General features: G+C 37.5%; 1 protein-coding gene across 4 annotated transcripts in view; it reads left to right on the forward strand.

The window, feature by feature from the left end:
• CFAP299 (cilia and flagella associated protein 299) overlaps positions 1-26410 on the forward strand; it is a 573208-nt gene that overhangs the window by 13354 nt on the left and 533444 nt on the right. For all 4 annotated transcript variants that reach the window (XM_073891828.1, XM_073891829.1, XM_073891830.1 and 1 more), the window contains exon 2: positions 14348-14478. In XM_073891828.1, the coding sequence (XP_073747929.1) occupies positions 14348-14478 (131 nt within the window). The remainder of the gene's footprint in view (positions 1-14347; positions 14479-26410) is intronic.

A 26410-nucleotide genomic window follows, 5' to 3' on the forward strand; every position in this document is an offset into this window, starting at 1 on the left:
TTCAAAAAGGGCTAATAGAATGGACACTTTTTAAAGGACAAATTAATCTTCTGGAAGTTAAAGGTGATATAATTACCCAGAATATAGTGAAAAAAAAATGAAAATAAATAATTATATGAAAGAAAATATGAAAGGATAATTCTAGGAGGCTCAGTATCTATCTAATAAACTTACCAGAGAGAAATTATATAGAAAATGAGGGGGATAAAATAATATTGAATAATAAATTTTTCTCTGTGTTGGAGATAAGTACAAAATTGTAGTGTCCATTAGCTATGTAGTTGGACAAATGAAAACAATTCATACCTACATAGATAATGGTAGAATTTTAGAATTCTGAGAATAAAATGATATTTCAAAAATAATTCAGATTGGATTGGATAACATCAAAATTAAAAACTTTTGTGCACCAAAGTACATTATCAATAGAATGAAAAAGCAGCCCATAGAATGGGAGGAAGTATTTGCAGATTATATATCTAATAAGGGCTTAATATCTAGAGTATGTAAAGAACTTCTACAACTCAACAACACAAAAGGAAACAACTCAATTAAAAATTGGCAAAGAATTTGGACATTTCTTCAAAGAGTATCACAAATGTTCAATAAGCCCACAAAAAGATATTCAATATCATTAATCATTAAATATGCAAATCAAAACCACAATCATGTATACAATGAGGAAAAGACAATTTCTTCAAAAAACACTGCTGGGAAAGTTAGACAGCTACACATAAAAGAATGAAACTGGCCCACATTCTAACACCATACACAGAAATAAACTCAAAGTGGATTAGAGGCCTAAATGTGAGACCTGAAACCATTAAAATCCTAGAAGAGAGCACAGGCAGTAATTTCTCTGACATCAGCCACAGTAACATTTTTCTGGATATGACTCCTCAGACAAGGGAAACGAAAGCAAAAATAAACTCTTGGGACTACATCAAAATAAAAAGGTTTTGCACAGCAACAAAACAAGAAGACAACCTCCTGAATGGGAGAGGATATTTGCAAATGGTATATCTGGTAAGGGGTTAATATTCAAAATACATAAAGAATTTATGTAACTTAATATCAAAAAGAAAAAAAAAACAGTGTGATTGAAAAGTGGGCGGAGGACCTGAATAGACATTTTTCCAAAGAAGACACACAAATGGCCAATAGACACATGAAAAGATGCTCAAAATCATTAGTCACCAGGGAAATGCAAATCAAAACCACAGTAAGATACCACCTTATACCTGTCAGAATGGCTAAAATCAAAATGACAAGAAATAACAAGTGTTGGTGAGGATGTGGAGATGAGGGGAACTCTGTTGCACTGTTGGTGGGAATGTAAATTGGTGCAGCCACTGTGGAAAACAGTATGGAGGTTCCTAAAAAAATTACAAATAGGAATATATAGTCCCTTAATTCCACTAATGGGTATTTATCCAATGAAATGAAAACACTAATTCAGGAGCGCATGGGTGGGTCAGTCGTTTAAGCATCTGCCTTCAGTTCGGGTCATGATCCTGGGGTCCTGGGATTGAGCCTGCTTCTCCCTCTCCCTCTCCCTGCCGCTCCCCCTGCTTGTGCTCTCTCTCTCTGTCAAATAAATAAAATCTTTAAAAAAAATCACTAATTCAAAAATGTGCACCCCTGTGTTTATTTTTTTATTTTATTTTATTTTTTTTAAAGATTTTATTTATTTATTTGAGACAGAGAGAATGAGAGAGAGAGAGAGCACATGAGGGGGGGAGGGTCAGAGGGAGAAGCAGACTCCCCGCCGAGCAGGGAGCCCGATGCGGGACTCGATCCAGGAACTCCAGGATCATGACCTGAGCCGAAGGCAGTCGCTTAACCAACTGAGCCACCCAGGCGCCCCCACCCCTGTGTTTATTGCAGCATTATTTACGATAGCCAAGATATGGAAGCAACTTCAGTGTCCATCATTAGATGAATGGATAAGAAAAATGTGGTACACACACACACACACACACACACACACACGAATATTACATAGCCATAGAAAAGGATGAGACTGTGCCATTTGAGATGACATCAGTGGACCTAGAGTGTATTATGCTAAGTGAAATAAATCAGACTGAGAAAGACAACATATGATTCTACTCATAAGTAGAATCTAAAAAAAAGAAGTAAACAGCATCAGACCTATACATACAGAGAATAAACTGATGGTTGCCAGAAGGAAGGGAAGTGGGAGAAGGGGAGTGGTGGGAGATACAGGCTTCCAGTAATGGAATGAGTAAGTCAGGAGAATAAAAGGCACAGCCTAAGGAATATAGTCAATGATATTGTAATAGCAATGTAATGGGAGAGATGATTGGTATGCTTGTGGTGAATGTAGCATAATGTATAAACTTGTCAAAACACTAAGTTGTACACCTGAAACTAATGTAACACTGTGTTTGACTATACTGAAAAAAAAAAAAAAAAACACCCCACAATGATAGACCATTTCATATCTATTAAGATAGCTATTTCAAAACAAAAACAACAAACCAACAACAACAGAAAATAACAAGTGTTACCAAGGATGTGGAGAAATTGGAACACTGCACCACTGGTGGCAGGATATAATGGTGCAGTCATTGTGGCAACAGTTGGCTGTTTGAGCAGCTCCTCAGAAAATTAAAGTGAAAATTACTATAGGATTCAGCAATTTCACTTGTGAGTATACAGCCAAAAGCATTGAAATCAGGGACTCGAACAGCTATTTGTGTACCCATGTTCATAGCATCATTCACAATAACCAGTATCCCACGTATCTGTTGATGGATCAATGCATAAACAAAATGTGCTGTCTATCTACAAGGCAATATTATTCAGCCTTTAAAAGGAAGGAAATTCTGACACATGCTACAACATAGATGAACTTTGAGGACATTATGCTAACTGAAATAATCCAGCCACAAAAAGAAAAATACTGTGTAATTTCACTTTTATGAGATACCTAGGGGAGTTAGATTCATAGAGACAGAAAGTAGAATGGTCATTGCCAGGGTCTGGGGGAAAGGGAGAATGGGAATTATTGTTTAATTGGTACAGAGTTTCAGTTTTTTAAGATGAAAAGAGTTCTGGTGATTGACGGCAATGATTACACAATTGTAGGATTGTACTTAATACCACTGGACTATATACTTAAAATGGTTAATTTTACATTTTATATATTTTGTTTTTTTAATTTTTTAAAATTTAATTTTATTATGTTAGTCACCATACAATACATCGTTAGTTTTTGATGTAGTGATCCTTGATTCATTGTTTTTGTGTAACACCCAGTGCTCCATGCAGTACTTGCCCTCCTTAATACCCATCACCGGGCTAACCCATTCCCCCCACCCCCCTACCCTCTAAAACCCTCAGATTGTTTCTCAGAGTCCAGTCTCATGGTTCGCCTCCCCCTCTGATTCCCCCTCTTCGTTTTTCCCTTCCTTCTCCTAACATCCTCCATGCTATTCCTTATGTTACACAAATAAGTGAAACCATATGATAATTGACTTTCTCTGCTTGACTTATTTCACTTAGCATAATTTCCTCCAGTCCCATCCATGTTGATGTAATGGTTGGGTACTCATCCTTTCTGATGGCTGAGTAATATTCCATTGTATATATGGACCATATCTTCTTTATCCATTCATCTGTTGAAGGGCCTCTTGGCTCTTTCCACAGTTTGGCTATTGTGGACATTGCTGCTATGAACATTGGGGTGCATATGGGCCTTCTTTTCACTACATCTGTGTCTTTGGGGCAAATACCCAGTACTGCAAATGCTGGGTCATAGGGTAGCTCTATTTTTAATTTTCTGAGGCACCTCCACACTGGTTTCCAAAGTGGCTATACCTACTTGCATTCCCACCAACAGTGTAAGAGGGTTCCCCTTTCTCCACAACCTCTCCAACGTTTGTTGTTTCTTGCCTTGTCAGTTTTTGCCATTCTAACTGGTGTAAGGTGGAATTTCAGTGTGGTTTTGATTTGAATTTCCCTGATGGCTAATGATGATGAACATTTTTTCATGTGTCTGTTAGCCATTTGTATGACTTCTTTGGAGAAGTGTCTGTTCATGTCTTCTGCCCATTTTTTGACTTGATTATTTGTTTTTTGGGTGTTGAGTTTGAGAAGTTCTTTATAGATCTTGGATACCAGCCCTTTATCTGTAGTGTCATTTGCAAATATCTTCTCCCATTCTGTGGGTTGCCTCTTTGTTTTGTTGACTGTTTCCTTTGCTGTGCAGAAGCTTTTTATCTTGATGAAGTCCCAAAAGATCATTTTTGCTTTTGTTTCACTAGCCTTTGGAGATGTATCTTGGAAGAAGTTGCTGTAGCTGATGTCAGAGAGGTTACTGCCTATGTTCTCCTCTAGGATTTTGATGGATTCCTGTCTCACATTGAGGTCTTTCATCCATTTTGAGTTTATCTTTGTGTATGGTGTTAGAGAATGGTCGAGTTTCATTCTTCTGCATGTGGCTGTCCAATTTTCCCAGCACCATTTGTTGAAGAGACTTTTTTCCATTGCATATTTTTTCCCTCTTTTTCGAAGATTATTTGACCATAGAGTTGAGGGTCCATATATGGGCTCTATATTCTGTTCCATTGGTCTATATGTCTGTTTTTGTGCCAGGACCATGCTGTCTTGGTGATCACGGCTTTGTAATATAGCTTGAAATCAGGCAATGTGATGCCCCCAGGTTTGTTTATCCTTTTCAACATTTCCTTGGTGTTTCGGGGTCTTTTCTGATACTATACAAATTTTAGGATTGTTTGTTCCAGCACTTTGAAAAATGGCATTGGAATTTTGATCGGGATGGCATTGAAGGTATAGATTGCTCTGGGCAGCATAGACATTTAAACAATGTTTATTCTTCTAATCCATGAGCATGGAATGTTTTTCCATCTTTTTGTGTCTTCTTCCATTTCTTTCATGAGTGTCCTGTGGTTCCTAGAGTATAGATTCTTTGCCTCTTTGGTTAGGTTTATGCCGAGGTATCTTATGGTTTTTGGTGCTATGGTAAATGGAATCATTTCTCTAATTTCTCTTTCTACAGTTGCATTGTTAGTGTATAAGAAAGCAACTGATTCTGTGCATTGATTTTGTATCCTGCCACATTACTGAATTGCTGTATGAGTTCTAGTAATTTGGGGGTGGAGTCTTTTGGGTTTTCCACATAAAGTATCATGTCATCTGTGAAGAGAGAGAGTTTGACTTCCTCTTTGCCAATTTGAATATATTTTATTTCTTTTTGTTGTCTGATTGCTGTTGCTAGGACTTCTAGTACTACTTTGAACAGTAGTGGCGAGAGTGGGCATGGGCATCCTGGGTGTGTTCCTGATCTTAAGGGAAAGGCTCTCTTTTTTTCCCCATTGAGGATGATATTCACTGTGGGTTTTTCATAGGTGGATTTTATGAACTTGAGGAATATTCCCTCTATCCTTATACTCTAAAGAGTTTTAATCAGGAAAGGGTGCTGTATTTTGTCAAATGCTTTTTCTGCATCAGTTGAGAGGACCATATAGTTCTCTCTCCTCTTATTAATGTGTCCTATTACATTGATTTGCAAATGTTGAACCACCCTTGCATCCCGGGGATAAATCCCAGTTGGTCATGGTGGATGATCCTTTTAATGTATTGTTGGATCCTATTTAGTTAGGATTTTGTTGAGAATTTTGGAATCCATATTCATCAGGGATATTGGTCTGAAATTCTCCTTTTTGATGTGATCTTTGCCTGGTTTGGGAATTAAGGTAATGCTGACCTCATAGAATGAGTCTGGAAGCTTTCCTTCTGTTTCTATTTTTTGAAACAACTTCAGGAGAATGGGTATTGTTTCTTCTTTGAATGTTTGGTAGAATTCCCCAGGGAATCCATCAGGCCCAGGACACTTGTTTTTTGGGAGGTTTTTGATCACTGCTTCAATCTCGTTACTGGGTATTGGCCTATTCAGGTTGTCAGTTTCTTCCTGTTTCAGTCTTGGCAGTTTATAGGTTTCCAGGAAGGCGTCCATTTCTTCCAGGTTGCTTAATTTATTGGCATATAGTTGTTAATAATTTCTAATAATTGTTTCTATTTCCTTGGTGTTAGTCATGAGAGAGTTAGTCACTCTCCCCTTTCATTTATAATTTTATTAATTTGGGTCCTTTCTCTTTTCTTTTGGATAAGCCTGGCCAGTGGTTTATTGATCTTATTAATTCTTTCAAAGAACAAGCTTCTAGTTTCCTTGATCTGATCTCCTGTGTTTCTGGTTTCTAATTCATTGATCTCTGCTCTAATCTTAATAATTTCTCCTCTAATGCGTGGCTTAGGCATCGTTTGTTGTTTTTTCTCTTTGAGTGAGGCTTGGATGGCTATGTATTTCCCCCTTAGGACCCCCTTTGCAATATCCCTTAGGTTTTGGACCGATGTATTTTCATTCTCATTGGTTTCTGTGAATTGTTTAAGTTCTTCTTTGATTTCCTCATTGACCCAAACATTCTTGAGCAGAGTGGTCTTTAGCTTCCAAGTGTTGGAATTTCTTTCAAATTTTTTCTTGTGATTGAGTTCCAGTTTTAAAGCATTATGGTCTGAGAAGATGCAGGGAAGAATCTCAATCTTTTGGTATCAGTTGAGACCTGATTTGTGACCCAGGATGTGATCTATTCTGGAGAAAGTTCCGTGTGTGCTCAAGAAGAATGAGTATTCTGTTGTTTTAGGGTGGAATGTTCTGTATATATCTATGAGGGCCACCTGGTCCAGTGTGTCATTCAAAGCTCTTGTTTCTTTGTTGATTTTCTGCTTAGGTGATCTGTCTGTTGCTGAGAGTGGAGTATTGAGGTCTCTTACAATTACCGTATTGTTATCAATATGATTCTTTATTTTGGTTAACAGTTGGCTCATGTAGATGGCTGCTCCCATGTTGGGGGCATAGATATTTACAATTGTTAGATCTTCTTCTTGGGTAGACCCTTTAAGAATGATAATAGTGTCCTTCTGTGTCTCTAACTACAGTCTTTAGCTTAAAATCTAATTTGTCTGATACAAGAATTGTTATCCCAGCTTTCTTTTGAGGTCCTTTGGCATGGAAGATGGATATCCATCCCTTCACTTTCAATCTGGATGTATCTTTAGGTTCAAAATGAGTCTCTTATAGACAGCATATGGATAGGTCCTGTCTTTTTATCCAAACTGCAACCCTATGCCGTTTTATGGGACCATTTAGGCCATTCAAGTTGAGAGTGATTATTGAAAGATATGAATTTATTGTCATGTTGCCTGTGAAGTCCTTGTTTCTATAGACTGTCTCTGTAAATTTCTGTTCTATATCACTCTTGGGGTCTTTCTCCTTTTATAGAAACCCCTTAATATTTCTTGCAGGGCTGGCTTAGTGGTCACATATTCTTTCAGTTTCTTCCGGTCTCGGAAGCTCTGCATCTCTCCATCCATTCTAAATGACAGCCTTGCTGGATAAAGTATTCTTAGCTGCATGTTCTTCTCCTTTAGTACCCTGAATATGTCTTGCCAGTCCTTTCTGGCTTGCCAGGTGTCTGTGGATAGGTCTGACATTATTCTGATGTTCCTCCATCTGTAGGTAAGGAATCTCTTCCCCCTAACTGCCATTGAGATGGTTTCCTTGGTTCTAAGATTTGTGAGTTTTACTATTACATGCTGGGGCGTTGGCCTGTTTTCCTTGATCTTGGGAGGCATCCTCTCTGCCTCTAGGACACGAATGTTTGTTTCATTCCCCAGATTAGGGAAATTCTCAGCTACGATTTGCTCAAATATATCTTCTAGTCCTCTCTCTCTCCCCCCACCCCCTCAGGGATCCCAATAATTCTGACATTGGAACGTTTCATGGTGTCACTTATTTCTTTGATTCTCTTTTCATGGATTTTGAGTTGTTTCTCCCTGGCCTCCTCTTTATCCTTCTTTTCTATCACTTGGTCTTCTAGATCACTAATTCGCTCTTCTGCCTCGCTTACCCTAGCTGTTAGATTATCTACATTAGATTGGATCTCATTGATAGCATTTTTAAGTTCTGCCAGTTCAGCTTTCATTTCTGCCCTTAGAGACTCTGTGTTGCCATTAATCGATTTCTCCATTTTAGCTATTGTCTTCACAACTGCTACCCTGAATTCCATTTCTGACATCTTGGTTATATCTGTATCCATTTGTAAATCTGTGACAGAAGTCACAGTCTCTGAGTCTTTCTTATTTTGGGGGTTCCTCCTCCTAGTCATTCTGTTGAGGGGTGGTTGAGGGTACAGAGTCCAAATTATTGTCCATAACCCAAGCAAGATGCACCTGTGTTATAGGGACCTTAGGATTGTTGGCCTCTTGTTCTCCCAGCCTGTCTTCTGGGGGAGGGGCCTGCCGTGGTGTTACTCAGGCAGCCCTGTTTGGGCAGAGTTGCTCTGCCCCCTGTAGGTGGGGGGATGGGCTCAGTGAAAACCGGTTTTCTTCCAAGAGAACAGAAGAGACCGTTTCCAACCCTCTGCCTCAGAGCAGAGAGATCACAGTCTGTTCTTCAATGAGCTCTCCAGGCCACACTATCTCTGTTTCTGTCTGTGCTTCTATAAACTGCAGCGTCCTGGGTTGTGCGCTTCTCATCAGGGCTCCCAGTCCTCACCTCCAGGTCAGGGCCTGGGGGCGCATCCCTGCCCTTTGTGCTTCTAAAACCGCCAGTCACCCCCGGTTCATACCTGCGGCCCCTAAAGTCTTTTCCCTGCCGCTGTAGGTCTGTGAGTCTGTGCCCTGTCCCCAGCATGGGAGGCTGTCGCTCACTGGTGATGTAGGATCCCGACGGCTCCCTACCCCTTCTGTTTATCTTCAGATATGTGCCGGTGGAATCACAGCTCCCCGCTTCATACCTCAAAACCAACTGCCTGCGATATTCTGTTTGTAGAGATCCAGATCTATCTTTTTACATCTCAGGCTGATTTCGTGGGTTCAGAGTGGTCTGGTAGCTATCCAGCTCAATTCTGGGGACCGGTTGGAATAGGGTCCCCTACTCCTCTGCCATCTTTTCAGTATCCTCTTCATTTTATTTTATCCAAATTAAAAAACTAATTTAGAGTGTCAAGAACTTACTTATAAGTCAGCTTGAACTTAGACTGTATTCCCAGGAGTGATTCCTAAAAGAAAATGGAGTAGTATCTTTAAAGTTCTGGAAAATTTTATTTTGAACCTAGAATTCTTTCCCTGGTTGTATTAGATATTTTCTGTTTGGTACTTGAGATCTACCTTCTGTCCTACCCCAGCTTACTCTCTGTCCCAAGAGGTTGATTTCTGTTGACTGCTTCAACTGGGCCCCCTTTCCCTTTCGCCAGTTGGGTTCATCCAGTAAGAGACACCAGCAAGAAATTAGAAGCCAAAAGGGAGAGGTTAGGTAGTTCGTCCCCTCCCCCCACCCCATTCCTTCCATACAGTGCTGTAGGTTAGCAATGGATATTTTGTTTCAAAAAGCCACAATTTAGGGTTGAGTCCTACAGCTGTTTCCCTGGGTTCTTTTAACTGCTCCCTCCTCTTACCTCATTTGGACTAGTGACTTTTAATAGCTTATTGCTGTAGCTAGCTGCAGGGTGCTTCATTATCTCTCTAGGATTTTTCTTAACCCTGACTATACCTTTGTTAATTAACTCAGCCACTCAATTTCCTTCACTTACTCCATTTAAGTGTGTCATCTGTTTCCTGCCTGGACTGACTAAAGTAGGTAATTTAGCATTCAAATGAGAGTGAAAAAGTCTTTTTGTTGGGGGGAAATCAGGGACTTCTAAAACCACCTACTGGTCTTTTCTGATTTTGCAACTTGAGCAAATTCTTTATATATTTTCCCAACATTAAATTTAAAAAGAAAAAATATAATCTCTATAGTTGCAGAAAAAGCATAGGATAAAATTCTAAACTCATGTCATAACTTGATGAAGAGTATATAGCAATCACTTGTAAACTTTATAATCAGCAGTTAAACATTTGGAAAGTTTAGCACTGGAATAGAAACATGATAAAAATGTTTGTGAGTACTCTTTAACTTTTTATTGGTAGTCTGACCACAGCAATGCTATGATGAAAGAAATATGTCATAAATACTTGGAAGAAGTCAGAATATTATTATACAGGCAGTATGATTATCTGCCATGAGAATACAAGAAAATTAGACTGGAATCCTTTTAGAACAAATCAGTGAGTTTAGTTGAAGAAATTTAAGATTGAACTACAATAATAACTCTTTTCCAGCAATATACAACATAATAACAAAAGACATAAAAGCTACGGGAGCCTCAGTAGCCTGTCGGCAACATCAAGTGTTCTAGTGGCCATAGACCCACCCACCCTTCCTCCCCTCCCTCCCTCCCTCCTCCCCTTCCCCTTCCTTCCTTCTTTCCCTCCTCCTTTCTTTCTCTATCTCTCTCTCTTCTGATGAGAAATACCTCGGTGCTCCAGATCCTGGCTACCCCTTGTTCCAGACTCACCTGTTAGGGGTCTTGCTCATCCCACATAACACCAAATTCCAATCTTCGTCTACCCCTCACCATTATCCCACTAGAGGAATAGTGTGGGAGGCACTTTGCCCCAGGGGTACAGCCAGGCTGGGGGTGGGCATGAGCTCTGGCCCAGAGACTGGCGACAGTACAGTCCCAAATCTGTTTGGGGAGTGAATTGTGCATGCCAGACCACAGATCTGTAGCCTTCCAGAAATCAGTATGACCCTGGGCAGTTTTGCGGGCTTCTGGGATGGAACCCTGGAGTCCCAGTCCAACTGCCGAGGTCCAAGACCACAGCAACTGGAAGGTACTGTTCCAATCCGCATCCTTGGGGCCAAACATCTCTCCCAGCAGCTGAGAGATGTCTGACGTCTGTCCCAGAAGAATAGTCATGTAGTCAGAATTAAGTCTTGTACAGACATTTGCTGCCCACTTGGGTGGCCTCTGCCTTGCCACATGTTTTATGGTTCATGTGTAGCAAGGAAGCCTCTTTAAGGGCGAGCCATCTCTGGGTTCTGCTCTGCATGATGCCTTTTTATAGTTAACCTGCTCTAAACCACTGGCCTCCAAACATCAATGACTCAGTCATATGAGGGAAGAAGCATTGACAATTAATACAAGATTACTGCCTTATTTATATACTTGGATTCATGGCTAATCATCTATTTTTTACTAAGATGAACTGTTATCGTCAAAACCATAGAGTTTTATAGAAAATGATAATCTTTTTGCCCTTCCAAAAAATGTATGTTGAATCCCAGGGAAGTAGGGAATAAAATATATTTGAAAAAATAATGGCTAATTTCCACGTTCTGTGAAAACTATAAATCTGTAGAGCCAAGGAGTACAGTGCATTCCCAGCAGAATAAACACAAAGAAACCAATCCAAGGACTATCTTAAAATTGCTGAAAACCAATGATAAAAAAAATCTTAAAGGAATCTAAAATGAAAGGACACGTTATGTAAAATAAAACAGATGGAAAAGACTAACCACCTCCTAGAGGTAATATGAGGCATGGGGCAATGGGGTAACATCTTTAAAGTGTTGAAAGGTCAAAAGTCAATCTGGAGCACTAACCCAGCAAAAATATCTTTCAAAAATTAAGGTGAAATCCATTTTTTAAGTCAAACAAAAGGCAAGATAATTAGTTGTTGGCAGACCTACACCACAAGAAATGTGAAAGTTTTTTAGGTAGAAGGAAAATCATATCAGCGGGAAACATGGATCTACACAAAGGAATAAAGCATCAGAAGTGCTAAATATGTGAATAAGTAAAAATATTTTGTTTCTCAGGTTTCTTTAAGGATAATTTCTTTAAAGATAATTGACCCTTTAAAGTGGACAGATGACTTCTGATTCTATTAGTGGTAATGGTTGGTGAGGCAACCAACTTCAGCTTTCTACTTATTTTCTCAGTAGATCTTGCTATTTATTGCAATATACATTAGTGTAGATGAGTGCAGAGCTATCCAGATTACTTTGTGTGGCCCAGGAAAGGCACACGGAAATGCACCATTCATTCCATATATGGAATTAATACAGCAACTTTTTTTAATGGCTTTCATTATATCAAATACTGTGTTGACTACAAGTCATTTACATTCTTCTAGAAAAACCCCACAGTCTCAGAGTTTAGCTGAGAGTTCTTCCCATATGCTCACTTTTAACAAAGTATTTATGAAAACTTACACTCAAATCATCTCTCCTTTGTAAATCAAATCCAAAATCTTCATTGTTTTTTCTATTAAATATTAATTCCACTAGGTGGAGGCATTTGCTTAGTTTTGTGCTTCTCACTAAAGAGCCTAGAATAACCCGTGTAATAAGCAGGGAAATGAGCCAGAAAAAAGGCACATAGCCCTCCCAAGGCCTGGTGCTTTGCACTCTATTAGCTTGGCAAATGCATCCCATTGCTACACAGAGTTCTGTACAGTTGACCCTTGAACAACAAGGGAATTAGGGGCACCGATGATCTCCAAGCAGTTGAAAATCTGTGGAGAAATTTTGAGTCCCCCAGGACTTAACTACCAATAGCCTACTGTTGACCAGAGGTCCTACTGAGAACATAAAACAGTGGAAAAGATAACATAAAACATATTTTGTATGTCACGTGTATTATATGCTGTATTCTTACAAGTAAGCTAGAGAAAAGATAATGTTAAGAACATCATAAGGCGGGGCGCCTGGGTGGGGGTTAACCATCTGCCTTCAGCTCAGGTCATGATCCTGGGGTCCTGGGATGGAGCCCACTCACCAGGGAATCTGCTTCTCCCTCGCACTCTGCCCCTCCCCCGCTCATGCGGGTGTGCTCACGAGCTCGCTCTCTCTTTCAAATAAATAAATAAAATCTTAAAAAAAAAATCAGAAGGAAGAGAAAATACATTTACAGTCCTGGACTGTGTTTTATCTAAAGTAAGTGTACATCAGCTCTTTACAAGACGAATCGTCTGTCAGTAACTACATCAATATTGTCTTATAGGATACAGATTGCTGTAGATGTTATATGTATTACTAATATCAGAATGAGAAATGAAAAGATGGTGTACAATCTGTAAGTGTTGATGAATTTTAACATTTTATAATAGATTTATGTATCTTTTAGGGTAGTAAATGATAGACTAGTGTCTACATATATTTTATGCATTTATGACACAAGTAACTTTTTCTTAATTCTTTAACTATTTCTAGGCTCCACAATTAATTTGTGAGTTTTTTTTTTCAATTTGTTGCAAATCTCTAAAGAATTTTCCGGTATATTTATTGAGAAAAAAATGTGTGTAAGTGAACCTGCACAGTTCAAACCCTTGTTGTTTGAGGGTCAACTGTATTTACTTTTAATTTTTAGCAAAGGAAAGTAGCAAGTTTCTAGGCTGATAATGTCTAAATGTTTTCTTCCCATTGGTTTGAATTTTAAACCAGCCTCTAAGGGCTGAATCGATTATTAACCAGGCATCTTACATTTTCTCATTTAATTCTGTCAGATGGTTCTTGCATTCCACAGTGATGTATTAAGTAAGTGTCTGTAACAATAAAATGTATGCTGTTTTCACTGTCTTTCAGATATTTCATATTTAACCCAGATGATAATATAAGGAACATTATTAATATGTACATATTTTTATGTAACACTTTAGTCCTCCTATCAGTAACTTCATATAAAACAACACCTCTTCAGATTATGGGGAAGCAGTATTCTTTTTTGAATATGCTATGCAAGCGACACAAATGTGTGAGACATTTCCTAAAGTAGCTGAAATATAAAAGGGCTAAAGGGTTGTGGGGAAATTTTTTTCAGCTTGAAGCTTTTTTGTTGTCATCTTTCTGGGTTTCTACTTTGCTGTCTTTATTGGTACCAACATTATATGGAAACAATATCTTTCCCGTTAAATAGGAAATGCATCTGCTCTTTATTTTGTATTTGAAGTTTTAATGCTCTGTGTCATCAGTTCATTGACTTCAAGGAAGTAAGTCTCTGAAATGTTGCACTGTATGGGAGCAACCCAATTGTCTTTTTGTGCAATTGGTTTTTAAAAGTCTTTCTTGTATGAGTACTATTGTCTCGGCTTATTGTTTTAAAGATATTCTATTAATTATCTACAGCTGCTCTCATAAATGGATTAAAAACAACAGACTTTTGTCCTTTAATCCCTTAGAGAAAAGTTAGTGACTGATGTTTCCTTTTTTTTCTTTATTGTACATCTGTGGGAAAGGGGTGATAAATCCGGTGTTTATGAAAGTATTGTTAGAAAGAATTCTAAGTTTTCATATCTCATATGTCTCATTTTTAAAAAATAAGTTTGAGTTTCATTTAAAAGTTATTCAGTATACAGCCAATAAAATAAGGTGTCTAATTCGTGTGCAAATCGTAAAGTTTATTTTTCTCTTTAGGATGAAGGCCTGGCCCGCCAGTTGGTGGAGCTAGGCTACCGAGGGACTGGAGAGGTGGTTAAAAGGGAAGATTTTGAAGCAAGGAAGGCAGCGCTAGAGATTGCAAGGCTGGCTGAAAGAACTCAGAAAAAGTAAGTGTCTGTGTGCCACATCTCGATTTTATATCATGTTATGGAGTCTCTGGGAAAGTCCAATTTCACTGGCATTGTTGTAATTTGGAAACATTGGCTGGAGCAGGTAGAACTTGGAATATCCAAAGCGTGTGTTCTTTAGATCAGGACCTGGAGGAACTGTGATATGTTTGCAAGAAGCCCCGTGCAATTTGGAGCTACTAATTTAAAAAACAAATACCAAAGTACGGTCATTGGACTAATAAAGTCTTATTAAAAAGTAAGGCAATGTTATTGGCTTTATGTATTTATATACTAAAAATATAAGTGACTTTTGCTTTAGAATTCTTTGTAGTTTTGAGACCTATAAATCTTTGACATCATTTATGTACTTAGGTTTTTGAAAACATTGATACCTTCAACTTTATTAACAGTCACTGGCTTTTGTTAATGTGACTAATATAGGGTTACATGAAATAGGAATTTAATCAAATATATTATAAAAGAGATGTACACCTATAGTGAACTGTATGAACTGATAAGCCAATATGAAAATGGGACAAAGCAATTATCTATTTACTTTTTTAAAAATGAATGCTAAAGTTATACATGTTGGAGAAGACAATTACTTAGAAATTGGAATATTATTCTTAGATATAATTTTAAAAACTACCCCATAATTATGGGTAGAAATCTCCTATGTATTTATCATAACAAATAACATTTGGTAGTGGAATGTGAATTGGTTCCAGGAGTGTGCAATTTTAATTGATTGTTCTAGTGGTTATTGTGTTTCATTACTCTGGAATTTTGGAATTTAATATACTGACAGTTGGTAATATATTAGTTATCTGATGCTGCCATAACACATTATTACAAATTCAGTGGCTTAAAACAACACGAATGTATTTATTCATAGTTCTTTGGGTCAGAAGTCAAGAGGACAGTGGCTCAGCTGGGTCCTCTACTCACTATATCACAAGGTTGAAATCCTGGTGTTGGCTGGACTGAGTCCTGATCTGGAGGCTTTGAGGATGAATCTGCTACCACACTTATTCAGGTTGCTGGCCAGATTCAGTTTCTTTTGATTATGGAACTGAGGTCCCCATTTTCTTGTCTCCTGTCATTTTGGGGGCTGGGCTGTGGGTCCTACAGGTTGCCCACATTTGTCCTCATGCTTTCCATATCGTCCCCTTCCAGCAAGAGTAGTTCAAAATTCTCTCACCCTTCACATTTCTGACTTTTCCTTCTGCAACATCTTTCCTGATTCCAGCCAGAGAAAGATTGCTCCTTTTAAGGGCTCATGTGGTCACACTGAATCCATCTAGATTATTCCGATCATCTCCTTATTTTAGGGTCTATAACCTTCATTACATCTGCAAAGTCCCTTTTTCCATGTAATGTAACATGTTTGTAGGTTCCAGGAATTAGGGCATGGGCTTCCTTGGGGTAGGCATTCTGCTTACCGCAGGTCATTTATATAAAAGTTTGAGAATTTATTCAACATAGTTACACACGACTTCTATTCTTAAAAAAATGAAATGATGCAAAGTATATGTGTACAATGTGATGTGTCTTATATAAAATATCAGGGGAGTCTTCTCTTTCCGTATCAGTAAATGCTTATCAACGGAAGTGGAGAGATTTTTGTGAGATTTTACGGGGAATTAATGTATATTCATATTTTCTTAGAGATGTGTCCCTATTTCATATCAAGAGAAGTTGGTCATGTTTAAAGTGTAAGTGCACATGTCCACTTTGTGTTTGAGGATCAAAGTGAGTATTTACTCTATGCAATAATCTCTTTAACTGGCCAGAGCTGGAAATCATCAGGCTACTTAAGTACCAATCATGGGAGGCTAATCCCCACCCAGAGCTGCTAGAATTGGAAGGCCCTTTCATCTGCAGAGCTTCTCTGGCTGCCTTTGTAATGGGATGGGCCCCATATGTTGCCTCTGGCCCCATGTGGGAGTCACTTTGCTCCCTAAATATACATGAATATCTGCCTGTCTGCTAATTGGTGCCAATTTGGAAACACTTGATTCTACCATCAGATTATATTATATTAACTTCTCTAATGTGCAGGTGAGCAGTCCTGAGTAGATCCCAATTCTCCAGTTTGGTGATCATAGATCACCCATCTCATGACGTGCTGGTACCTAAGAGTATGTTATTTACTTAGATTAGTTTCAGAGGGAAAGGAATCTGGAGAGAAGAAAGTTAAAGGTATTGGGAGGGAGCATTGTGATGAAGTGGTATTTTGATAAGTGTCTCTCCAAAAGAAGGCATAAGGTGGAAAAAAATTGTTGGGCTTTTAATTTAGTCATTCACTTTACAAATACTCATACACAACCATACTGCATTAGGCACTGTTGCTAAATGCTGGTGATATGGTAGAACATAAGATAGTCCCTACCCTCAAGAAATTTGAGGGCTAGATAAATGAAAGACAGTTACATTGCTGGTGTGAATATAAAATAGAAAACAGTTCAGCAGTTCTTCAAAGAGTTGAGCACAGGGTTCCCATATGACCCAGCAATTCCATTCCTAGGCATATATCCAAGAGAATTGAAAACATAGGTCCACTAAAAACTTGTTCACCAGTGTTCATTGCAGCATTATTCATAGTAACCGTAAAGTGGAAATAATCCAAATGTCCATCATGTGATGAATGAGTAAAAAAATGTGGCATATAGACACCATGGAATATGATTCAGCCATAAAAAGGAGAGTACATATTGTTACATGCTACAACATAGATAAACCTTGCCAGCATTAGGCTAAGTGAAAGAAGCCAGACAAAAGGACTACATATTGTATAATTCTGTTTATATAAAATGTCCAAAATAGGTAAATGCATAGAGACAGAAAGTGGACTTGTGGTTGCCACAGGCTGGAAGGAATGGTGAATGGAGAATGACTGCTAATGGGTATGGGGCTTCTCTTTGGGGTGTTGAAATATTCCAGACTTAGATATTAGAGAGGATTGTGCAACTTGTAAATATACTAAAACATTGAATTATACACCTTAAAAGTTGGAATTTTATGGTATGTGAATTATAGCTCAATAAAAACAGTTACAACAGAAAAGAACACATTCTGTCGTAGTTGCTGTAGTGACACCCTGAAGTCAAGATTTAGGGAATGTGAAGAACAGGGAAAGCTCTTCTTAAGGCATGGCTGCTAAAATGGCTCTTAAAGGATAAATAAGGGTTAATCAGGCAAAGAAGGATGTGAAGATGGACACATGCATTTTGCCTCAATTCTGTGACAAACTCCCCTCCTTCATAAATCATCCTCTCTACCTCTTTGTCTTAATTTATTCCTGTACCCTTGCTAAGACTTTTTCCCCTAAAGCTGTGCCACTTACTTCCACATTTTCTGGGGTGGTGGTGGTGGTGGTAGTGGTGGGTGGGCTCTGCATTTTCCTAGGTCCCGTAACCTTTGCTTCAAAACCATGTCTGCTTTATTATCACGTAGACATAATCTCTCACCCGTCCTGAACTGAGGTTCATGGCAGCTGGTATAGTAACCATAAGGCAGAGGCTTTAAATGTTGGGAAGAAGGAAGGGGTATAGTTTAGCTGGTGAACTTTTTGTCAAGACAGAATGTTCTTCTCTCCAGGGTCTGGCCAAGGTACATTAATGAAGAATCGCCATCATAAGTTCCAGAGAACTTCCATTTGTAGTGAGAAATTCTGTTTATTTCCACAGGTGATGGAGAGAAGGACCTTAACTATTTGTGACACAGGTTGAATATTGGGTTCTTAGGGTGTATTAATATTAGTTTAAGGCACTATTATTTCCATTCCTTTCAGCAAGCTAATGTCTATGACATGCTTTTTTTCTTTTTTTTTTAGATTTATCCATTTATCTTAGAATGAATGGGAGCAGGGGGTGGGGGAGGAACAGAGGGACAGCGACAAGGAGACTCTGTGCTGAGCATGGAGCCTGATGTGGGTCTTGATCCCAGAGAGTCCAAGATCATGACCTGAGCCTAAATCAAGAGTTGGATATTCAACCAACTGAGCCACTCAGGTGCCCTGACAGGCTCTTTTATATTCACCCTGGCCTGCAGAGGAGAGCCACTGAATTTCTTTCTTAGTGATTTTGGTTCTATTCTGACCAGTGTATTTCTGATGGCCTTGGTGACTAGGTATTCTCTGGGTCCTTCCATGGACCATAATCCTTTGGTGTCCATTCTAGCCTGCCCAATTTTCTGAGCCTTTAATCCCTTCCTCAAAATTCTCTCTCTGCAATTTAGGCATTTCAACTCTAGTCATTGTGGGTCATTGTTTCTGGTTTCTTGGAGCAACCTTAGCAGTGGGTTAGCACCATCTTCTGGTGTCCTTACCAAAATGCTACGTCTTGTGTTCTGAGAGGGTGCAGCAGGTCAACAAATGGGATATATTCAGTCTTATTTCTGGCTTTCCTGGTCTAGATTTATCTCCCAGTCCTGCTTATATGTGCTATCTAGGTCTTGCAGCTTCTTTGGGGTAATGTCCCTTTCCTCTCTTATCAGACCCTAACATGTCCTTGGCTGTGACTTAACTTGTTTATAGGCCTGAGGGTCAGAAATAGAATTGGGGACATCTCCTGAGGTAGACACATGTTGTCTTGTGGGAGAAAGACCTCTGTATTTTCCTTCTGTTTTGCTGCTGGTGGTGGTGAGAGTTTGAGATCACTTCTTCATGCTCAGAAGATTCAGAAAAGGTCTGGGGAGGTCCGAATCTTCGGGACCATCTACTCAGTTGTGTGTCGGGATGCCGGGTTTTCTTAATCAGAATTCTGATTTTGCTGTAACAGACCTGCCCCTGCTGACCGTCCGAGTGTCTTTGGACTTTAGCCACTGAGACTCTCAAATCCTGTGCTGGATTCATCTTGTGCTTGATCATTGCTAGCTTTGTAAGCTAGCAAAGAAACTGTTTTTGTGTTTTGTTTTTTTTTTTTAATTTGGTTACAGTTGTTGGGTTACTTGACCTCAGCTTTGCATTATCAACCTTTAGGGCATCAGTGCAATTTAGCACAACTATTTATGCAATTGCATTGTTATTACATTGTATCATTCCCCATATATTTCAAATGCCTGAATCATCCCCATTGGCTAGGGCATTCCACTTTAATTGTATAGGATCTGGGGTTTTCGACATGTGAATGAATGTTTTAACAGTTGGATCACTACCTTGTGCTGGGGTTGTCTACACACCACTTACCTCAAGGTTGTGGACCTCATTACTAAAGGGCTCATGGTGAGAGATATAGTCCTCAAAGCCCATTTTACTGCTTGCTTTTTCAGATTATTCCAGGGACAGTCTGTCACAGACTGGCCTTTCTAGGAAGCAGGCACAAAGATGGAGTTAATTCAAAAGGTTAACTGGAAAGTAAAAAACATGAAAAGAAAAGGGTGGAAGCAAAATTAGACAGGGACGGGTGTCAGACCTTGATGCTCACCTGGCAAAGTCTCTGTGAGGTCAGTGGAGTGTTTGCGAAGCAGATTATCTGTTAAAGGGATCTCACATTTGGTGGAGATTATTTGATTTTAGAACCGTTGTCTTGCTTAGTGATTTGCGGAGGCCATCCTGAGAACAGCATGACATCTGCTCATTTGTTGAGGCTGACCAAGAAAATTAACTGGAAGCAATTACCTAACCATATCTCTTGAAGCCAGGCAGCAAGTCCTTTATTTATAATTCATTTTTGAAAATCAGATTATCGATATTTTTAAATTGTTTAATTTGGTGAGTTGTGACAAATATACATAGTAGTGAGATGCTTGCCACAATCAGGATGCTAATATCTTTATAAGTCCAAAAAGTTTCCTCATACCCCTTTATATTTATGCCCTCCTTCCATTTCCTGACAACCACTCATCTAGTTTCTGACCCTAGAGTTTTGCCTTTTCCAGAATGTCTTATCAATAGAATCATATATAGCTGTTCTTTCACTAAGGCTTTTGAGATCATGACGTTGCGTGTATGTTTGTTCTTGTTTATTTCTGAGTAATATTCTATTTTATGGATGGACAGTAATTTGTGTATTCATGCATTCTCCAGTTGATGGATATTTTTTTTTCTTGTAATGTATTTTCTTCATTTTGTATCAGGGTAATTTTGGTCCCATAAAATGTCTTGGGAAGTTTTACTTGTTCTTTCAAATATTCTGGAAATTATGTGTAGAGTTGATATTATTTCTTCCTTAACTGTTTGGTAGCAGTTACCAAGGAAACCTAGTCCTGACATTTTCTTTGTGAGAAGGCTTTTAACTACAAATTTAATTTCTTGTAGATAATAGGGAAGTTCAGGTTACATATTTCTTTTGGAATAAGATTTTGTAGTTTGTATCTTTCAGATAATTTTTTCATTACGTTTGTCTATCCGATATATAGGCACAAAAATTTTGTATTACTGTGTTAAGTCATTTTAATATATGTAGAATCTGTAGGGATGTTTTCTCTTTCATTCCTCATATTAGTAATTTGATCCTGATTTAACTATATGGGAGTTTACTAATATTTTCAAAGAACTAGCTTTTGAACTATAATGATTTTTCTCTAGTATTTTTCTGTTTTCTATTTCATTGGTTTCTGCTCTTTATCATTTCCCTCAGGTTGCACTGGGTTTGGTTTTTTTCTTTTTCTAGTGTCTTATGGTAGAATCTTAGATATTGATGTTAGACCTTTCTTTCTAATATGAACTTTAATGCTATCTATTTTCCTCTTGACACTGTTTTAGCTGCATTTCAACAATTTTGATGTTTGTTTTGATTTTCATTCAGTTCAAAAGATTTTAAAATTTCCTTTGTGATGCATGAGTTATTTTGAAGTTGCTGTTTAGCTTCCAAATATTATAGATTTTTGAAATATCTTTTTGATACTGATTTCTAGTTTAGTTCTGTTATGAAAGGAGAAAAATTCTGTATTATTTCATTCTTTTAGAATATATTGAGAAATATTTTTTGCTCCAGAATATGGATTATATCAGTGACTGTTCCAAGGACACTTGAAAACATTCCACTGTTGTAGGTGGAATGTTCTAAAAAAGTCAGGTCAAGTTGCTTGTGTTTTCAGGCTTTCTGTATTCTTACTGATTTTCTGTCTGCTTGCTCTGTCAATTAAAGATGACTGTTGGGGCACCTGGGTGGCTCGGTCAGTTAAGTGGCTGCCTTCGGCTCAGGTCATGAGCCCCACGTTGGGTTCTCTGCTCAGCAGTCTGGTTCTCCCTCTCCCTCTGCCTGCTGTTCTGCCTACTTGTGCTCTCTCTCTATCTCTCTGTCAAATAAATAAATAAAATCTGAAAAATAAAATAAAGATGAGTGTTGCCAACTCCAGCTATAATAATGGATTTTTCTGTGTACTTTTTCAGTTTTATCTATTTTTGCTATATGTATTTTGATGCATGCACTTTATGATTCCTATGTTTTCTTGACAGAAAAGTTAAGAATTGACTCCTGTATGGTTTTTTAAATATCCTCTTTATTTGTGGTAATAATTCTTTTTTCTGAAGTTTACTTCTTCTGATACTCACATAGTTACTTGAGTTTTTAAATAGTATTTGCATGGTATGTTTTTCTACTCTTTTACTTTTAACTTACCAACATTTATCTATTTAAGATGGATTTCTTATGGACAGTTTTGCCTTTTTTTATTCAGTCTTCAAGTACTGCCCTTAATTGGTATATTTGGATGATTTATGTTTTTGTAATTACATATATGATTTAAATCTACCATCTTGCTGTTTTCTATGTGTCAAATTTTGCCTTTTCCTGACTTCCTTTAAATATAGTTTTTAAAAATCATTCCATTTTATCTTCATAGTTGACCTGTTTATCCTCTTTAAACTTTCCCCTTTTTTTTTTAGTGATTGCTCTTTAAGAAATTAGTATAGGCTAAAGAATTTGTAATATTCAACTTAAGCTTCTAATAGTCTATATTCAAATAATATTACAACCCCTTCACGTAGTGTGTAAGAACTTTGCCCCAGTTCCTTTCATTTTTCCCATGTTTGTTCTATTTTTGTCATACATTTTTACTTATAAGTATGTTGCAAATTGTATAATACATTGTTAATATTTCATGTAAGATGCTGCTCTCTTTAAGTGATTCAAAATAAAATATATTCTTTTACATTTACCTTCATTTGATCATTTTTGGTACTTTTCATTTCCTTGTACAGATCAAAGTTTGAAAGTGTAGTTCTAACTCTATAACTTCTTTTAAGCTTTCTAATTGTGCATGTCTGCTAGCAGTCAATTTTCTTCACCTATCAGTTGTTGACAAAAATATTTTTCTTTGCTTTTGAAAGATTTTTTGCTGGATATAGAATTTAGTTTTCATATCCACCTTCAGCACATCAGCAATCCCTACACATCTGTGCCTGGTAATTAGGTTGGGCTTTCTGTCTCCCAGCTCTTGCTCTTTTCCTAGCGGCAGTGCACCTGTGTCTGCCATATGACTATTAAGAATTTAATGTTTTATAGTTTGTTGACTTAGTTTTTGTTCTGATAGTTACCATTTTCTGCTTTATGAGCTTGATCAAGTGATCATCTTCAATGTTTTCATCTAGGAAGATGGATTGTTTCTATCCTTTAGATTGGTAGGGATCAAATACTGTAAGTGATGCCTTCTTTATGCACATGAAGTACAGTTTAATTGTAGTATGTTATTAATTATAAGAGCAGTATCTTACAATTTCTCATTAAATTCCTATATCCACTTACATAAGCATAAATACTATCAGCTGAAATTCTTCTTAAATTCTTTTCATTTGTTTTTATGAGATAATCGGTTTTGTCCATGTTTATTAGAATTATAATTCTAAATAAATGCTTGTAAGGAACTTGTTATTGAGAGATCATTTCAAATGCAACATTTTCCTAATAAGATCTATGTACAAAAATACTGGATGGAGCTCTTCTCTCATGAAATTAAGGGTGTGACTAAATCAAAGATTATTTCACATACACTCACTGAGACTGCAAATTATGTGATAACAATAAATGCTCACTATCAATTGGATGGATATTTTTAAATCACTGAGACCTACATACTGACATTTTTCTCTCTTCCTCCCTCATCCTCTCTCTGTCTTTCACTCTTTTTTTTCCTTCTCTTTCTCTCTCTCTCTCTCTCTCCAACAAGCAGGTAATTACAGATATTATTGATCTTTTCAAGAAACATCATATCTCTGTCAACAAATGTATATTATTATTATTTTTTTTTTTTTGGTGACTACACATATGAACATATTCACAAGTGCAATTAATTTTAACTCAGGGAGTAGTAAATGGACCCATTGCTTAGATGAATTGGTTATTTTTGTATTTGACATATCGTCACCATTGCCACATTTAGTTACAGATCTTAGCCTGTTTGAGCATAAAATTAATCTAAATAGAGAGAAAACCATGTAGATAAAATGCAATATTGATGATAGATCAGTTAATCATAAATTAAAAAGCAAATACAATTTACATTTTTGAAAAAGTCATAGATTTTTTCTTCAGAGTATTATTTAAATTCTGGTTTTTGTTGTGTTGATTTAGCTATTGGTTTAAATTTTGTTAATTCATTTGTCATTCATAATCCCTTTGTAGGCAAATTTAAGGATCTCTTCTCAGATTGAATGGATTTGCTTGATCTCCACTGATGCCTTTAACAGCAATTTGGGATCTCTTGAAATGTTGCCTTCCTTTGACTTTTATTACCTTATATATTACCTTATATATAATTTATTTTATATTTTATTACCTTATATATTACCTTATATATTATATATATATATTAACCTACCATTTTTTTTCTGATTTGCTGTTGGCTGTATCTCTGCAGTCTCTGCTTCTTTCTTTTCAGCACCTTGGATCTCTCTCCATGGACAATTCTTTGTTTTTTTCTCCTCACTTGTATTTCACTATTTTCATCTCAACCACTTTTAGGTTTTCAGTTGTCCTGAGTCAGATCTGCAGTCCTGATTTCTGTTCTGGGATTTTAGCTCCATGTCTATTTTTTAATGTCAAGACAATAATGAAATACAAAAAAAAAAAAAATCCCTCCCATTATTATTCTCTTTCAGATCTGTTCCCCATACACAAATACCATTTTTTTTTTTTAGTCTAGAGGCTTTATGTTTTAAATCTACTTGATGAGCATTTATAAAAAACAATTAACAATGGATTCCTTTTGACTCTTGTTTATACTTGCTCCTACATTCATACATCTGCCCCTCCTTTTATACATTGCTAATCAGTTTTTCTTTAGGTTGACTTGGTTTACTGCAGTGTCTTGCCAGATTGCTCAATCTCAGTTTTCTTCACCCTCTACTACCGTGTTGCCAGATCCTGCTTCTGTGAAACAGCTTTCAAACATCTTCCTGTCAACACTACCCCTTTACGTTCCTTTATCTTTCCAGCAACTATCTATATCTGCATTCCTACAGAAGAATTTGAGGTTGTTTTGCAAGTGAAATATGAATCTCTTGGCAATAAGATTTTAAAAGGTGGAGAGAATAAAATATAAAGGTTGAAGAAATGCAGTGAAGCTGAGGTTGAGGTTAGTGCCTGAAATGTATGCCAGGTTTGGGAAGATTATCCAAAGGGGAAAACATTTACATTATATAATTCCACCTGGACCAACCATTGACCAGAAGTGTAGATATTCCTGGTTCTAAGAGGTGTAGGGAAGGCAGAATTTTCCTTGATCCTCTTAGGTCCTTGGATGGGTCTGAAAATTAAACTGATAAACACAGATTAACAGGAGAAAAGATTACAAATTTATTTAATATGTTTTATGTGAACAGGAGCCTTCAAGAAGAAATAAAGACACAAAGAAGCAGACCGGAATATTTTATGCTAGGTTTGATGAAAAGTGGACAGTAGTGGGGGAATGTGATAGATTAAAGAATATGAGGCAATTGTAGTAAACTGGGGGACACTTACAAGGCTTGTTTGTTAGGATTCTTTGTCTTCAGAGATGATGGTGCTCCTTTCCTTTGCATATGGGAAGGGCACATGAAGGTTTTATGATTACTTCAAGGAAGGAGCATGAGGAAGGAGGAGGAGTTCAGAGTGACCTTCCTGCTTCTGCTTAAAATATTCAGAATGCCAAGGTGCCATATTTTGGGGTAGTGTGTCCTGAGCCCCATCAGAGCTGAGGTTCTTTTACCCTCTAAGGAGTTACATGATGAGAACTTAGTATAAGAGCGAACCAGGTCACCATCAACATTTTATAATGATAATAATACCACATTTTACAGAAAAAAGTAATTCATTCTTGCCCTATAGGATCAATGGGAATTTTTATCCTTTACACTTAAAATCCTACCAAATTGCATAATTTTATCTACCAAATATTATCTTTTATTATTTCTTATTAAGCAAATATGTTGAGCAATTATCTTAAATTAATATTAGCTGAAATGTTGCTGTTTGTATTTCTCTTCATCCAAATCGTTCTGTTTTTCCTAGTTTTCTTTCCCTCAGAATTCAGGATGACATAGATTTTCAAAAACTGACATTGCTCTTTTGCTGCTTTGGTTATCCACTTGGGTCTGATCTGGTGAGACGTTTGGTATAATATAGTGGGAAATCTTAGAAAACTTTTCTTTCTTTTTTTTTTTAAAGATTTTATTTATTTATTTGAGAGAGAGAGAATGAGAGATAGAAAGCACGAGAGGGAGGAGGGTCAGAGGGAGAAGCAGACTCCCCGCTGAGCAGGGAGCCCGATGTGGGACTTGATCCCGGGACTCCAGGATCATGACCTGAGCCGAAGGCAGTCGCCCAACCAACTGAGCCACCCAGGTGCCCTAGAAAACTTTTCTTAATATGATTGGGTTATTAAGGCTCAAGAGACCTTGAATCCACTTGACTTCAACTTTTATTCAAAACGCCTTACCTACTTAGTACTCTTTTCCTCCCAGGAATTGTTTTCTTCTTTCACATCTTCCCTTAGTGATTACTTATAA

The sequence above is a fragment of the Callorhinus ursinus genome, unplaced genomic scaffold, assembly GCF_003265705.2.
Source record: "Callorhinus ursinus isolate GAN/ISIS: 27379988/994484 unplaced genomic scaffold, GSC_fseal_2.0 scaffold4, whole genome shotgun sequence".
NCBI classification, from domain to species: domain Eukaryota; kingdom Metazoa; phylum Chordata; class Mammalia; order Carnivora; family Otariidae; genus Callorhinus; species Callorhinus ursinus.